Source organism: Hydra viridissima, unplaced genomic scaffold (genome assembly GCF_058129835.1).
Source record: "Hydra viridissima isolate aposymbiotic clone 2 unplaced genomic scaffold, HvirCarnegie_v1 scaffold_14, whole genome shotgun sequence".
Lineage (NCBI taxonomy): Eukaryota > Metazoa > Cnidaria > Hydrozoa > Anthoathecata > Hydridae > Hydra > Hydra viridissima.
In genome coordinates this window covers 6,450,549-6,468,212 of record NW_028324313.1, presented here as the reverse complement: position 1 = coordinate 6,468,212, position 17,664 = coordinate 6,450,549, and the positions used below count along the sequence as shown (strand labels likewise).

General features: G+C 27.2%; 1 protein-coding gene across 6 annotated transcripts; it reads right to left on the bottom strand.

Moving 5' to 3' along the window:
- Positions 1-4,309: 4,309 nt before the first annotated feature.
- On the bottom strand, positions 4,310-17,248 carry LOC145181078 (oxysterol-binding protein-related protein 11-like). Of its 6 annotated transcripts, XM_090072324.1 has the most exons (26): positions 16,738-17,072; positions 16,499-16,563; positions 16,133-16,170; positions 15,543-15,648; positions 15,390-15,431; positions 13,509-13,590; positions 13,094-13,413; positions 12,866-12,907; positions 12,677-12,706; positions 12,086-12,133; positions 11,833-11,881; positions 11,679-11,706; positions 11,500-11,582; positions 11,177-11,322; positions 9,245-9,330; positions 8,957-9,038; positions 7,837-8,059; positions 6,087-6,197; positions 5,903-5,966; positions 5,667-5,763; positions 5,443-5,486; positions 5,269-5,353; positions 4,991-5,082; positions 4,822-4,891; positions 4,678-4,743; positions 4,310-4,570 (listed from the first exon to the last, which is right to left on the bottom strand). In XM_090072324.1, exons 3-26 carry the CDS (start codon positions 16,138-16,140, stop codon positions 4,484-4,486), a joined length of 2,091 nt encoding a protein of 696 aa, XP_089928450.1. In that variant the 5' UTR covers positions 16,141-16,170; positions 16,499-16,563; positions 16,738-17,072; the 3' UTR covers positions 4,310-4,483. The 6 variants fall into 6 exon arrangements, with proteins under 6 accessions (XP_089928450.1, XP_089928446.1, XP_089928447.1 ...); XM_090072320.1 differs by lacking the exon at positions 16,499-16,563 and having other exon boundaries at positions 16,738-17,248; XM_090072321.1 differs by lacking the exon at positions 16,499-16,563 and having other exon boundaries at positions 11,694-11,706; positions 16,738-17,248.
- Between the last annotated feature and the right edge of the window lie 416 nt (positions 17,249-17,664).

Sequence of the window (17,664 nt, the reverse complement as noted above, 5' to 3'; positions counted from 1 at the left end):
CTCAAGTTTACACCAGTTTTTGTTAATTACACCAACTTTCGTTCTTCTCCCCACAGGAATATAAAGAAAAAACACCGGCGGTTTCTTTTCTTTTAAACGCGATGGTTGCGCAAAGAATGTTGTTTTTTATAATAGTCATCCGTGATTGAAACAGCAGATGGCTTCGATTGATCTACAAAAACATATATTCCTTTTTAAAACGCAAACAGATATGACAAAAAAGAGTTTGCGATATGACTTATATAAGGTAAAGATTATATATGTCAATAATTGTTCAGCAAAGCAAGGAGGAGTTGAAAAAACTTTAAAACATCGATACTGAAAACCATTTATAAAAAACACCTCCAAATGTTAAATCGAGTCATAAAAACTATGAGGAATTAAAATGATAAGCGGTACTAATGGTTTTAATTAGAATAAAGTACATCATATGTCTTCAATTCAAACATAAAAGAGAAAAACTTTTTTTAAACTTATTCTTTAATAGATAAATATAATAATAGTTTAATGGTTTCGAAAGAAGGTTTACTTTACGATTTATTTTACTGCAATATTTAATATTTATGGATATTTTTTTACAACTTTATTGCTTAAATTCTGATAAATGATAACTCTTAAAAATCGTCAAGATCAAATTGAAATCCAGATTGATTTTCCTCGAAGGAATATTCCGGACATCATTGTGAGTTCTTGTGTTAATGCTGATGACAACTTGTGCTACTGATAAAATTTTTACCTGATTCAAAGTTTTAATAGTTGTAAAAATTACGAAAATATCTATAACATAGTTTTAATAGTTGTAAAAAGTAAAAAAATATCTATAACATAGTTTTCTTTGAAGTGTAAATTAAGTAACACCAAAGTTTTCCAAAAACCCACTTAATATGCGAAACACCAATTTCATAAGAATTTAGTATTTTTTTTTTGCAAAATAGTTTCATGCTAAAATTACTAATAATTTTGCTTTATATGTGATGGTACTCACTGTAAAACATGTTTTTTGACGTAAATCAAATATAGAACAGGTTTGAGTTCAGTTTTAGGGAACAATATCTTACCTAGCTCTGCCGACTAACATATTATACTTCATGTGTAATGTCAACTAATGATATAAGTATATTTTACCATTTTCCTCATTCCAAAACCTTCTCAGTTCCGAGAGTTCTTTCATTTAGGTAAGGAGAAACTCATGACAACAAATAACAAGAAATATGTTAAGCTTTAAAAGCAAAAAAAAAAAAAAACAAAAAAAAAAAAAAAATTTAACAAAAAAGAAAGTTTCATATAGTTCTTAGTCATATGTTTATAGCCAAACTGAGTAAAAAAATTTTTCTCTTTTTAAAAACACAACATTTTTGGGAGTGGTCACACTTTTGCCATCTTAAATATGAAACTTACAAACCAGCGCCACAATATCTTCAATTACTAACTTGGTCATTTAGTAGTATAAAACATGGGGTAAATAAAATCATAAAACAGTTTTTTGTGGTAAATATTTACTTTTTAACGCCTAAAGTTGGTATCAGCATAAAAACCCAAGGTTTATAAGTAAAAAATATCTATCAACATATAAGCTAGTAGATATTTGCTCTTTTACAGTTTAAAAAATAAATTTTAGTAAAAAAATAAATAAATTAAAGACAAAAGTAAATAAACAGTGAACCATATTGTCAGCATTATATAAAATATAAAAGAATAGCACAGTATACTTAACAAGTTCGCATAGTTCGAGACATGCATTATAATTGCATGATAACAAAAAACCTGCATATCAGTTTCATAATTGGAGAAAGATAAAAAAAAAAGTTTTGGCTTTTCTTTTTCACCTTGACAACACAACGATTGAGAAATCATGTAATTTTTTTTCATCAAGCAAAACATTTTAAGAATTTTTATCTCTAAAATAATAATCTGATGATCAAAAAACACGAAGTTCGCAAACATAAGCAGAGAAATTTGGTTGCAATATTGTTCAGCAAAAATAGGTTGTGATATTTACACCTAAAAAGGGATTTTAAAAAATAAACAAAATGTTGAGACTGGAAAGAAAGACGAACCGAGAAAAAAAGATTTATCATTAAGAACTCAATGTCACTATCGTTTTCTTATTATTTTTTTCTTTTTTGCATTAAACCACATTTAATATTATATTTACTGTTTATGTATTGTATTTACTTATTTAAGGTTCATGCGGAAGAAAATTACTGCAGAATAAAAACTAAAAAATAAAAGCAATGAAAAAAACAAACAAGCATGATATTTGTTTTCAAAATCGAAAAAACGACTTCAAAAAAAAAAGTCGACAAAAATTTTAATTTAAGCTTGCAAACCTTATGTATTATCCATACGATGACTGTATCTTCTGCTTTTAATAGGTTTTTGAAATAAATTTTCTGTAAATAGATATACATCCATCCAAGTAAGTTTGAACAAAGCCATACAAAATTACAAGACAGAAACCACAACAAGTTGTGTAATAACCATAAATGAAAACAAGGTCAATCACTTCTTAATTTCCATTACATGTATTTATATATATATATATATATATATATATATATATATATATATATATATATATATATATATATATATATATATATATATATATATTTTTATTCCATTAGGGTAAAATTTTAACTATGCTGATGAAAATCTTCTTTGTTTTGTTTTTTTCAGTCCGGACGTTAATAAGCGCTCTGTGATAATCTAAATTTAATGTACCAAAAAGAGATCATGTTTACGACGATTTTAACCATGATAAGAAACAATGTAGAAGGGAGATTTCAGTTTGTGAATATTCAATTTTAAAATTTGATTACACGATTACATTATATGTTTTTTAAGTCTTAAATACCTATCACGGAAGTTTGTAAAAAAAATTACAGCTCAAAAGACTATCCTCAATATACATAGTTTTTCGGATTACAAAAAAGTTAATATGCAGTCAATCTTTTCTACTAAGAAATCTCGGAAGTGTTGGAATCCGTTGTTTCTTAAGAGTTAACAAAATTTCTTTTTGAAATTAATATAACTTTTCTAGCCGTCACGTGCTCCAATAATTGCGACAAGATTCCTCTTCACACCCAATTTATAGCCTGAATTTATTACAACCTCCTATTATCGGCTGTAAGCAGGATTTTCGTGATTCTCACTTCTCATTCATGAATAATTTAAATTTTGCAGAGATCTCTTATTAAACGAATCAAAGAGCTTGTTAACTTATAAAAATGACAAGGCTAAATAAAATCTCTGTTTTAAACATTGATGTCTTTCTAGAAAAATTAGCATGGCAACCAGGGAAACAGTATATGCTCAAATTTTCTATTTTGATAATGATAAAGACCTTCAATAAAGAGCGCTATTAACTTTGCCTCTATAATTTGTCTTAATGCTTTTGTTATTTCAATCTTTGATTAAAGAAATTTTTTAAGCTATCGTTACAGCAAAATTTATTTTAAAAGTTAAAATGAATTTTTTGTATTATCAACAGATTTATGTGCTTGCACCATGAGATTAGTGGAGATGCATTAAATCTATTTTTAAGTGACTTTATCTATAAAAAAAAAACAACTGAAATTAAGTATTTAAAGTTAAACAATTAAATTTTTTTATATACATATTAATACACACACACACAAGCATATATATATATATATATATATATATATATATATATATATATATATATATATATATATATATATATATATATATATATATATATATATATATATATATATATATATATATGTATTTGTAGGGGTATATTTAAACATAATATATAAATATGTATTAATATAGTTAAGTAATACAAAACAAAGTTATGAAAATATATAAAAGATATAAGTTTATTAGGTAGATCAGCCCAATTTTTTAAAAACTTAAAAAATATTTAAGCCAGCCTTTGATATTTTTCACAGAATTTCTCTTCCCTTTTTATTTCTGTAAGAATTTTTAGGAAGTGGAAGGTAATTAGCAGAAGTTACATTGTAGTAATCAGATTTAGTTCTAAAAATTGTTTTCAGCTGACTTAGCGTTTTATATAAAAGACCGCCTTCATTTGAAATGATAAAAAAGAAAAACTCTCCAACTAATTTACGTCAGTGCCACCTTACACACACGTAAGTTTAGTGTAAATCGTATCTTCTTAACTAAATTGTTAGTTTCTATTTTACAAATTTAATTTACGTCAGTGACAAGGAGTATTAATCAAGAGTCCGATGGCAAACCATTTGTTGCGTTTCGCAAGAAAGTCGACGTTAGAAAAAGATTAAAACCAATGACAACAACAATAACAAAACGCACGTGTGTTTCATATTTTTATTCTTTCTTCTTTAATATATAATACACGAATTTAAAATTCTAAAATCTTTCTTGAATTGAAACACAGGCAAGCATTTTTAAATTAATACGAAGAATTTCAAAAAAGATGCATATAATTTATTCGTAAAAAACAATGCATATAATTTATTCGTCAATTTCATTCTATGACAGATTTAAGCCTCTTGCGACGAACGTTTGCGAGTTGAGGATTAAACGACCAACCATCAGAATGCTTTTGGAAGAACTATAACAGAGAGTTTCTATGGTTTTACATAATAAACTACGAGAATTCTTGATTGGAAAGTTAAATTCTTCTAATAATTGAGTGAGATTGCTTGAAACTATTTTTACCCTGGGTTTCCACTCAATTTCTGAAGATGCGCGCTCTAGTTTCTCTTTTCGCTGTTGCTCCTCTATCTGAAAACAAGTAATAAAAAACCATGCAGAAAAAAAGAAAAAAGATTTTTTTTGTCAGTAATGCAATGTGTAATATACTTTGTGTTTTTCCTTAGTAGCAACTTCCAGGTCGTTTTTCTGTAACGCTGACGTCACATGCTGCCATAACCTAAAAAAGCCGCGAAAGAGTCAACAAAAAAAAAAAAAAGAAAAAATGATGCAAACGGAACATTCTTTATTTAGAAAATGGCATACAATTAAGACGTACTTTCTTGATTCAAATTCAGATTGCTTGTCCATTTTCCTAACCATCTTATTGGAAACAGGTAATTTAGCAACATCAAGCACCTTACTTCCACTCTATAAAAATAAATTTGGATAAATAACTGTCATTCTACTTTTTTATAATTTAGAAAAGTTTATTGTTAAGACCTAGAACACGACCCGAAACGACAATAAACCTAGTTTAGTGTAGCTTCGGGTCGTGTTCAGTGTAGCTAAAACGAAAACACTAAACAAACATAGAAATTTATGATAATGATTTACGTTTTTAGAGTTAGGGTTCGTATAGTTAAATACTATCTGACCGTCCCAATAACCATCACCTCGACAGATCGTTTGTTCTAGATTTCTAAACGAAAGCAAGATAAAATCGAAACATCCGTTCCAATTCGAAATAAAAACTGGATATTTTTTTACAACTGCGAAAAATCTGCTTACTTTACTTCAAAAGTAATGTAATTTTGTTTGTTTCCGTAGAAAGGCTGTCAAAAAAAATTCGAAACAATTTTTGAGAATTCATTTTGATGTAAAGAAAAAAAAGAGAATAAAAAAAAAGAGAATAAAAGAAGACTTGATATATGAAGAAAAAGATTCGGAAAAACTAATTGCTAAGGGAGATAATAAGGTCTTCTATATTCAAAATAAGAAGAAAAAAAACCTACCTTAGTATGAAACATTATTGTTGCGTTATACCCAGTTTGCGGACAACGAATAAATGTCCGCCCCCCCAACTCCATCCAAGGTGCTGTTAAAATTGAACTTAAAAACGCAACCCATAAAAACAATAGCGTAAATCAACTGATTAGAATCAAGCACAAAGTTTATATAACAATAATCTTTCAATAATAAGCAGAACAGCTAGCCTAAAAAAAAACGTATAAAAATAATACAAACTTACCGACAATAAGCGTTTGGAAATGTTAACACATATTCTTCATCATGGCAAGGTAGGTTGATGACACCTTAAAAGAGGAACAGTAGCTGCTACTATGAAATTTAATAAAGATTTTTAATTGCTGTATGCGCCGTCATATTACATCTATAAAATTGTATTTGATAAAAATTTCATAACGTTGAAATACCTTGACCCACATTTACAACACCGATCGACATCCCGTAGAACTTAGATTTCGTCCATATATGAGTGTTCATGCTGATCGATTTCGTTGCACACTCTATGTAGAACGCTGAAACTAAAAGAACAAACGGAGGAATACTAGAGATGACGATTTTGATTGCTCACATAATGATTGCTCACATAATGATCTCAATATTACTTGACTATAAGTTGTAGATAAACCATTTAAATATGATCAAAACCTGTGTGCTAATATTTACACAGGAATGTAATGTTTTTTTGAATGCTTATCAACATACCTGATTATTTTGATTTTTAGTAGTTTTCTACTTTTCATTTTTCTTAACTCCCTATTTAGTTCGTATATTTTTAATGTAAACACGATTTTCGCTATCTTTTGTTTGATTTTAGTAAAACGTCAAACAGCTGGATTTAGAATAGAAAAATGAGTGTCCCTTTTTCGCCCAGTTTTTTTCATTAAAAAAAAAAACAAAAAAAAAACAACTCTTAATTTGAGTTTTTTTATGTTACTCAGAAGGCTCATGTAACATGACATGTAAGAGGATTTTTTTGCAGCTCTGGCTGACTGGTGTCCTAACACTCCTAAAAAGCTTCAACTTTTAAAGTGTAACTGTGCCTCTTGATAAATCTTTTTGAATAAAGAAATTTCCCGGAGAAAACGCTGGGGCATTAATCGTTTCTGAATGAAATGAATTGTAAACATTTAAAGACAGAAAAACAGCATAGTCTGAAGATTGCTCTAATGACTTCTGATTACAGACTAAGGATTTTTTAAGAAAGAATTCAAGTGGGTTGGTGATAATATTTAGATTTTTATAATGCATAATGCTTCCTTTTTTATTTGTGTGGATATGGAATGAGTTACAACAAAGATGAGTGAGTCCATTGATTTTATTTGTTCAGGATGCATTCTTTGACTAATGAGAAATCTTGTTTGTTTTTTCTATTTTTTTTAAAAAAAATTTTTTTCTTAAAACACTTTTGCTAAAAAGTTGAAATTACTGTTATAATAGTTGACCTAATTTTTTTAAATGAATTGATAAGTTTTAGCAAATGTTTTGAAAATGCTGCTTTAAACACAAGTATCAATGTAAATTAACAAGTCAAGGTTCAATCGGAAATTGTTTAAAATACTGTAAATGGGTAAATTTTTTAAATTAAACTAATGTATACTGTATAAAAACCTTATCAAAACTTCAAAAATATCAACAGTCAGTGATAAAAATGCTCAATTTACTTTAAAAAAGAATATTTGCAAGCAGCATTAATGAACTTATTGATTTACTAAAAACTTGTCACATCGTGGATATTTCTAGTTGCAATCTGGCAGAAAAAGAGAAAAGAGACCTGAAATATCAAGTGCTCTTTTCTAAAGTTAAGTAAAACTCTTCTTAATTGCTTCATATCACTTGTTATTACATGACTATTAAAAGTTGACTTAACAAAATTGAACTTAAAAAAGTTACTTTGGGATTAAGATTATGAGCACAAAAAGGGTGCAGCCCTTTTTGTGCTCATTATCTTAATCCCAAAGTAACTTTTTTTAAAAAAAAGGGTGCAGCCCTTTTTGTGCTCATAATCTTAATGCCAAAATAACTTTTTTAAGTTCAATTTTGTTAAGTCTGGTTTTTATCAGCTATAGAATTTGCTTACTTTTTACAATATCCTATTTAAACTCCATATAAAACAATGAAGAGCACAAAAGAACATTTGAAAAAACTTCAAAATATTACTTGGAGGATGATGTGAAACTTGCTCAGCTAAGAAATTAAGATAATGGCTTTCTCCAGTTTGTGCGTTATGTGTACTTTCTCCATTAGTTGAAGGAGATTCTCTTTTGGAAATCCCTTCTTTCAAACTTTTGGATTCTTCATTGTGTGACTTTTCATATGCTTTGAACGAGCAGTGAAAATGTTCTCGAAGAATTGGATTATATGGCTTCTTTGCAACAACAGTCTATAAAAGCAATTTAAAACTTATTGTCACCTTTTTTGGTGTTTCAACTTAACCAACAAAAACCATCTCTCGCTACACATACTCCAACTATTCATTGAAATTGTTGTTGCTTAAGTTCTTAAAACTAATGTAAAAAGGGTGTAAATAATATTTCTCTTATACTTTTTAATCTATTGTGGATAGTTACACATTTATCAGACCTATTTTGTAATTAGTTAGAAATTTGTGCTGCACCTGTGGAAAATTTTGAATTTAAAAAAGTAATTTTAAGAAATTATTTTGCTTTATTGTGGTTCAAAAATGTAACTTGAATCAAACCTCAAAGACTATTGGTATAAAAAATTTAGTGAATATGGAACTACAAAAACTACAATGAAAGTATGCTCTTATCTAATCAATAAAAGAATTCTTTACTTAGAGGAAGATACTACTATATTGTTACAAAATTTAATTCTATCTCCTGTGCTTCATTTGATGATTAGCATTGCTACACTATTAAGTAGCCTGCTGTTGGATTCCTGGGAACATTTTGATGAATAGCTAACAGCAAAAAGTATTTTTCAAAGAAGTTGTCAGGGCAGAGGACAGGATGGAAATAATACCAATAGAATTCAGAAAAAGACATTTAACAAGAAAAACTTGTAAGTATGTTTGATAGGACATGAGCATGTTTGATAGGTCATTAATATAGAAAGTACCATTAGTAAACCTTTTTAGTTGCAGCCTTTCTTAACATGAAAAGCAATATGGGGAGCCTTTTCATGCTAACTTCAAACTGGGACAAGATATAAAAGAGGTGAGAGTCAAAAAGATCATGACAAACAATTGAACCTCATGGTTCTTTTGATTAATAATGGAATCAATTAAAATGTTTTTTAAGAAGCAATCTTATTTTACCTGGCGCCCAACATGGAAAGAAGTCAAATAGAAGTCTAAAACTGCAAGCATTCTTTCTTCAGGAGTTTCACCATCAGCTATCCTATTAGTTATAAAAATATAAAATATTAACTTTTTTAAATTTTCAAAAATAATTATTCCTTGGATAATAGTATGAATAAATAAGTATAGATAAATAATTACTTAGCGCATAAATAATTACTTACAGATTAAAAACAGAATTTGGGGAAAAAGAGAGGCTATCATGAAGAAAATTAGTTTAGGAATATATATAGAAAACAAACTTACTTTAGGAATATGTTTGGGTGACTGTAAAAATCAGCATACATCTCTAAAAGAGAACGCTTTTCCAAGACAAAAGTTGGTAATACCACCTAATATAGAAACATTTGTAAAATTTTTATTTTTCTGGAAACAAATGTCACTATAAAAATATATTTTAATTGAGATTTAATTCTAATTTCAATAGAGAAAAGCAATAGAAATATATTTTATTGTTTACATAACTCATAACAAAGTTTATCTTAAACTATACACAATGCCAGCCAAAAGTTTGAACCTATTTTGACCAATTAGATGATGAAAAAAACATGGCAAAGAATTTTTAAAGTTGTCTGACAAAAAAAATAAAGAACACAAAAGATAAATCAAATATTCATAAGTTTAACTGAATTAACTCTAATCATAAAAAAAAATTTTTTTACTGAAGAAATTCTCCTTTAGCTCAATAATATCTAAGAGTTTTGGCATCGAGGCCATCAAATTGATTATCATTTTAGGTGTTCGTTTCAACTATTATTTGGTGATATTAGATAATGTATGTTTAGCTAGGCAATCATCAGATTATCAAACATTTTTAAAAATTTTAAATTTTTTGAAGTTGGATATAAAAGCTATTTATCTAACAAAAAACATTTTTGACCTATGTCATATTTTTGTAGTAATAATTGCAAATATAAGCAGGGTAACATTTTACTGTAGGTATTTATTTATAAATTAACTGACCAAAGAGCTTGTTGTCATGCCACTGAACCCAATAGTAGCATGTAATTAAACTAGAATCTTCTTCAATGATCAATGATCAGCTTATTCATGCTATCAGTAAATAATCAAAACTAGATATACATAGAACACTATAAAGATAAATGTTGACTTTTCAAAATTTAAAAATTAAAATTTACTGTTTTAATGATTTTGTGAGAAATGTTTATTTATATAACTTTGTAGGTAGTGTAGACAGTAGTGTACAACATCAAAATGTTTTTTAAGAAAATCAATAATAAGTATTCAGATTTCTTTTATGATTTTTAATGAAGTCTCTCTTATATTTTTAAATGCACATCTCTAAAGTGGTTTCAAACTTTGGGCAAGCAGTAAATATAGTGGTTTCAAAAAAAACAAAAGATGAATTAAAATTTTTTTCTTTAAACCTTATTTAAAGTACCATAAAGACATTGGCCTAAATTTTTAATTCATTTTTTTTAGAAAAATCTTGCATCATGGTATCATACTAAAACATACAATTATATTTAAAAAATTTATTGAATGATAAATTAAGTGAATAAAAAAGTACTATAAATCAAAATTGGTACAACACATAAATCTGGCAATTAAGACGGCCAGAGTGTTAAACTTATTTTGTTAACTTTCATTTAAACTTTTTTTTATTCTCTTAACTGTAACCTTTGACTGTACAAAGTGTGTAGGCAGGAGCCATATCTTGTTGAAATTGTTACCATTAGTATCAATCAACAAACATGTCATCTGATGAAACCAAACAACTCTCTAGTGTCTTTATGTAGGTGTGCAGGTTGATTTGATCTGTATAGATATTATACAATCCTACTCCATTAAAATTAAAGTAGCCCTAAATACCATAACTCCCAATACCATCCTAATGTTTCTAATTGTATTGAAGAAGACTTTTTCATTTCTTTTTTTGAAAGCTTTGATAAGTTCACAATAACTCAATCTAGGATTGGCTCTTAGCTAATGAAATTTAATGCTGTTTTCATGATTTGTAGCTTCTTTTTTTTAGACAAACCTTTCTAATTTTTTTTTAGATTATTTTTGATGCAATTTTTTAAAAAAAAATTTAAATGGTTTTAATGCATCTATATACTTTTTAAAACCACAAAAACAAAAACATACATATAGTGCATAAATAGTCATTTAAAAATACATTTTGTGTTAGTAAACATATGACAACTACAAAGTTACCCTTGTTAAATCCATTCCCAATTTAAGCTGTGACAATAAACTTAATATGATGCTTTTGTTGGATTCCATATCTTCTACATCACAATTTGTAAGGTCAATTTTGTCTTCAATCTCTTCATTCATATATTGATTAATACTTTTAAAATCTATGGAAAAAAAAATCATATTATACAGTAAGCAGCAAAAAAATGGGGAACTATCAACATCGATACAAAAATTTTACTTATCCGGATCAAAACAATATTTTTATGTGAACATCAGATGCAATATTGTAGATTAATGCTAAATCTTTATTTATAAAAATCAAGGTAAAGAATTCTCACCATCCTGTGTAATTGTTGAATCTGCAACAAATTCAGAGCTTTCAATACTAGTTAGTGATAAACTTCTTTCCAGTTGAGTATTCCTTCAAGAGATTGCATAAATTACTTTAAACATTTAATGAAAAATTTACAAGCAAATTAGAAAAAATTAGAAAAAAAGAGAGTAGTAAATTAATTACGGAGGTTCAACCCACTCAATTTTTGCACCTAAGAGATAAAAATATGCATATAATTGTAATTTAGTTATTGAAAACATGTGTAATAATTATAATAAATGTTATAAGAAACATTGTTCATGGTGTAAAAAAATTCCTTTCTTTAAACAATTCTAACCTGTTGGCAGCTGTTGCTTAGTGTAAGTTGAACCTTGAACTTCTGATGACTAGTAATTAACATTTGTTATAAGAATGATACTTTTACCAGCGACATGTTTTTAAATTCGTTAAAAAAAAAAAATTTAGTGAAAACAAACGTTTACAAATAGCTTTTAAAGCAGAATATTTTTTGACATGATTTTTTACCAAAATGTTTTAATAAAGATTTTGTTTACAATAATAAAAAATTGTTGTTTTTTTCCATGTCTTACATGTTGTTGAAGAATTCTGTAACACTGTTGCAGTATATTTACAGTAGCCTACAAAAGTTAAAAGATAAAACAAAACAAAATAACTGTTTAAAAGAGTAATCGATGAAATTGTTTATTTAAATATTTTTTTCTTAATATAATTCAGAAATGTACACCACAGAAGAAAGATCAAATCAAATTTTAATACTTTTATGTTGTCTTCATATGGAATATGATATAGAAAACAACCATTAAAATTTCTTTCCAAACATATGGCCAGAAAATTGTATTTTTTATAATTTTAAGGCACTGAAGCTACTTTTAAAAACAGTTTCCTTGAGGTTAAGTTCACATTTTAACTAAAAGTTCAAACTTTTTTTTATGGAACAAAAAGTAGTTGATGTTGATAAACTCTGAAATTTTACCTAGCATGAACCATTTTAGTGATACTGAATGATGTTTTTAACAATTGTTGTATCATCAAAAAAGCTATTATCATTATGCTTTATATGTTTGAAAGTATTAATAACAGATGAATCAGATTATAATTTTTTTTTTAATGATGTTTAAAACGAATAATGTTTTCAAAAACAATATAAAGCTAAAACTTACTTGTGAAGTTGCTTTAAATAGAAGAACTTGCTGAAAATAACATAAAATAAATTAAAAAATTAACCAACTCACAAAAAATCAGACTTTTCTTAATAAAATGTTTTTTTTTAATTTTTTTTTTCAAATTTTACTTCAAAAAAATTACAAGCAGTAGGAACTTTTTTTTATAAATTGATAAATTCATTTTACTTCATCTAAGGGTGAAATTATATGGTCTTGATTTGGAACAGTCTAAAAAACAAAATAAAAACAGTTTCCATAATGCAGAAACAGAACAACATATCAGCAGAAATATTGCTTACATATGGATGTTTAAAAGAAAGATGCTAATGCTTATAGCAACAGTACTTAAAAAATATTTAATTTTTAACAAATATTTAACATTTAAAAATATTTAACAAATATTTAATGCAACACCTGAAGGGCTTCCATGGCATTCGCATGAAACTCAACAACACTAGTGAGAGCATCATTAATGTTCTTTAACTCATCTTTAATTGGGTTATCTGCCGTAGGTTTATTCAGCATTTTAGGAGAAGCTTGTGTACTACTTGATTTTGATCGTATAAAACTTGAATGTAAAGGAGACTTGTGAAGTGACAACGTTGAGACTCTCTTCACACTAGGAGATTTGTTAAGTTTATTATTTACAACAGGAGAACACATGTTTTGGCAATGAAATTCAGCAACAGCACGAATTAAATTTATCCAATGTTGCCGATCTTTTGCATCAGTGCCTTTAAAACAACATTTCAATAAAAAAGAAAACAGTTTAAAAGAACATTTTATAAAAATATATACAAGATTAAAGTTCAGCATTTCTACTCCCTACCTCTTAACTTAAAGGATTCTCCATTAACACCATTAACTGTGAAAGTCATAGAATCTTCATCACTTGGTGACACTACAGCACCCTAAATTTAAATTCAGAATAAAAAACTTATTTAATTTAACAATGAACAAAGTAAAAACTTCTATGAGTCATTTGAAATAAATCAGATTTAAAATAAATTTTATGTTTAGACCGATAAAGCTTAGAAAAAATTTGCAATACCTCACATACATTGTTTTTTTATTTCAACCTTTCAAGACATTATACTGAAGTGATATTTGATTAATCTCCTTAATATTTTTCAAAAATAACAAATTTTGTATGAAAATAAAATTAATACACCATAAAATTTTGCTGTTTTAAATGCATAAAGAATTCTATTTTAATAAACTTTTGGAAATTCAGCTTATTTATTTGCACTTTATTTGTTATTATTCATTATTAACAAAAAAAACTTTTTCAATAGTTGTACCTAACTCCTCTGTGGTTTGGTGTGCTAATTTCAAAAATAGTAATAAAAAAAGTCACCCACCAATTTTTCACATTTTAATATTAAAATAAAATAATAAATTGTTTAAAATCTGATAAACATATTTTTAATCATTCAAATATTATTAGGCTGGCTGTAAATTCTAATATCATAAGGTTAGCAATGAAATCAATTGTAATTAGGTCAGTAATTCTAATAAATGGTATAACTATTTGTTTTCTTCCTATTAATATAACCTCACATTGCAGTTTTTAACCTATGTGCTTTTAGTTCAAACTCAAGGTATGGCTAACTGTGGTTGTAAAACTCTCCTAATACTTTTTGCTATGCATGTGGTGACTTTGTAATAATAAAAATCAAAGAAGTATTACTGACTTTATGAAAAAAAAAATGCTTTGTATATTTTGGTGAAGAAATCATTAAACATGACAAATTTTGGGTTCTTTGGAAAGCATTTTAAGCATTACTGAGTGTAGTCTCAGTAACAGGAGCCTATGCTCAGTAATCAGCTCAACATGCTTTGAGGGTTTCTGAGCTTATGCATTCTATTAATGACCTTTCCAAATTCAGTGAAAGTCAACTGAGTACTGATGATGTTCTCCAGAAAATTTAAAACCATATTTGTTTACACAAGGTGAGTTGAATGATTTAGTGGGAAGTTTGGGTTTGACTAAAGAGAAAGTAGAAAAAAATATGCTTGATTCTTGACTGAGTAATATATGAGTTGTGACTAAGTTTTTTGAAGTTGGGCTAAGTTTGTGAAAATACCTTGAACTTCTCATGCCAATACGATAAGTTCAAATTTCTTGCTTATCTGATGAGCCTTAGAGTCCACTTTTTGCATAACCTTCTTGACCTTATCATCAGTATTTACTTGAAGATGTGGTTCAACTGTCAATTATCAGTCTCTTCTCCACCTCAAGATTGAAATTGCCAACATGAATACACAGAGAAGCCAGCAAGAAGTCTACTTTTACTGGCTTCTCCACTGATAGCTGAATTCAAAATTAGAACTTAAAACCAACATAAAACTTGTATACTACTACACTATGCACTTAAAAAAAATGTTTTTATAAACTACTTGACATTGTTTGCTTGAAAGAAACAATAGTTCTGCATTAAAACACCAAAACTGAACATATGTCGAGGAAGTAGTAAACATAAACCAGAGGGGGTAAGAAGATACAAGCTTGAAAACTTTGTTTTGATTAGTACCCTAGTACACTATTAGTGTCTAGAAGAATGTTTTAAAACTATTATTGAACATACTTAAAATTCAATATAGGAAGAAAAATATACAGAGATAACTGTTTTTTACATATTTAGAAAAGATTCATTCTTTAATACTCACAGTATTTCATAAAAAATGATTACATAGGTAAGATACTTACAGCAAGGTGCAATACACCACGGTTACGTGATTTCTCTTTATCCTGCCAAAAAAAAAAACAATGAACTAACCATGTTTGAAACATTTAAAAATATCTTTCTGATAGAAAGTACAAAGAGACTTTTTAAATATTAAACTCTAAATACATACATACAAGATAATAAGACAATGTTCCTTTTTCTGGGTCAAGAACAAACCAACGAAACTGCCAACCCTTGACAAGATTTGTAAACTTATTGAGTTGACCTTCCATTTTCTGACTAAATTTTATAAATTATTGTAATAGGTGAGCTTCTTTTTATTTAAAATCAATAAGCTTTTAAGTTAAAAATAATCATTTATATGTAAAATAATCTTAGATACCATTTTCGCTTCTTTCATAAAATACAAGCTAATTAAAGGATTTACCAAAGCAAAAACATGTTTTTACAAATGCTGATTTTAAATTGAACTAACTGTGCAAATATGCATGAATATATAGCTATTTTAATTAACATATATCTAAATTATGTAAACAATTAGTTGTTAGTAACATTTTCAAGAAGATATTATATTTTCAATTTTTCAGTTGACAATAGCATAATTAGGTTATAATACTAATGAAAAATCTTTCAAATAAAAACACAAGGAATGTATCAATATTAATTGATGAAAAACTACAGCATTTCTAAAAGAGTAAAACTAAAACACTAAAATATAATTTGATAGAAATTGAACAAAAAAAACAGACAAACAAAAAATTACCCTTTCATAGCAACACTGCCTTTCTTGTAGACAATATTCTAAATAAATATTTATATTTATATATGAAAACTTGTATGTATGTATGTATGTATGTATGTATGTATGTATGTATGTATGTATGTATGTATGTATGTATGTATGTATGTATGTATGTATGTATGTATGTATGTATGCATGTATGTATGTATTTAAAAAAAAAAATGCATGCACCATAATGTCAATGTTTATTTCTTTCAATTTCTATAGCATTTGATAATCGCATTAAAGTTTGTTTAAACATTGATAACTTGATCACATTTTAAAACTTATTATTTTTGACAACACACAGTGTAAATATACAACAAAAACCTCTTTAAAAGTACATACTTAAACATCCATCTATTTATTTGTATATACAGACAGACACCATACCACACACTTATTGTATACACCTAAAACAAAGATATCCAATTTTTTGGATATTTATAATAAATAGTAGGCTGGATAGATTAATAATGAAGCTAATTAGTATGTACTTCAAAACTAGATATTTTCAAGACAATAAAAAAAAATATTTTTTCATAAAGTTTTAAATTTATATTACTATAAAAAAAAAATCAAGAAACCTGCTCTTTCTCCACAACATTTAGAATCCTTAACCTTTCTTCCTCAGTTAAACCATCTAAATTCAGGTCGTTAATACCAGGATTTAAGTAAAAGTTATTGATCGGAAATGAATTCCGTGCCATTGCGATAAAGAGTTTAAGTCGATAATTTACTTCTTTTAAACTAATCTTTTGTCTCGATAGTTTAAACTATTCACAAGATAAATTATATGTGAACGTTTAAGATTTTTTTTACGAAATTTGCAATACCAGTTTCCTATAAATTCGACAATGTTAGATGTAAGCAAAGTTAGGATACATAAACTAACAGTTCTGCCACATTTAAAGCATAATACGTCGCTGATATATAATCTCACTTTATGTATACTTCCACCATTAAGATAAGAACGCAGCAGATAACCTCATTTTACTTATAGTTCTCTTTGAACACAATCGGAAAATGTGACTGGAATCCTCCATTCAGACCCGTCATGAAAAAACCTTTCATCTTTTAACACTTAACTAAGAAAATATTTACAGAAAAAGCTACAGAATAAAAAGCAATAAAAATTTGATGAGTCAAATAATTTACTCTTTTTATCGGATTGTTAGCTCCGTTAAAGATGTTTCTCAAAGAAAGACGGTTCACCAGAAAGAGACACTTCTTAAGAAATAAAGATTTTTTAACAAAAAATATTTTAAAGATTCCTACTGTAAATAATCTACGCCTCAGCTCTAAAATTTATACTGTGAACTTACTTAAAACTTTAGAAGTTTTATTTTTTATTGTGTTTGTTAAAATATGCTAACAATTTTTATTTAAATTTTTTTAATTTACTTATTTTAAGTTATTATTTGTATAAAATAAGGTTCCTTGGTTATTAGATATTAGAAAGTGGATTCTCAGGTGCTATTAAGACTAATAATCTTAGGTAAGACTAACAATCT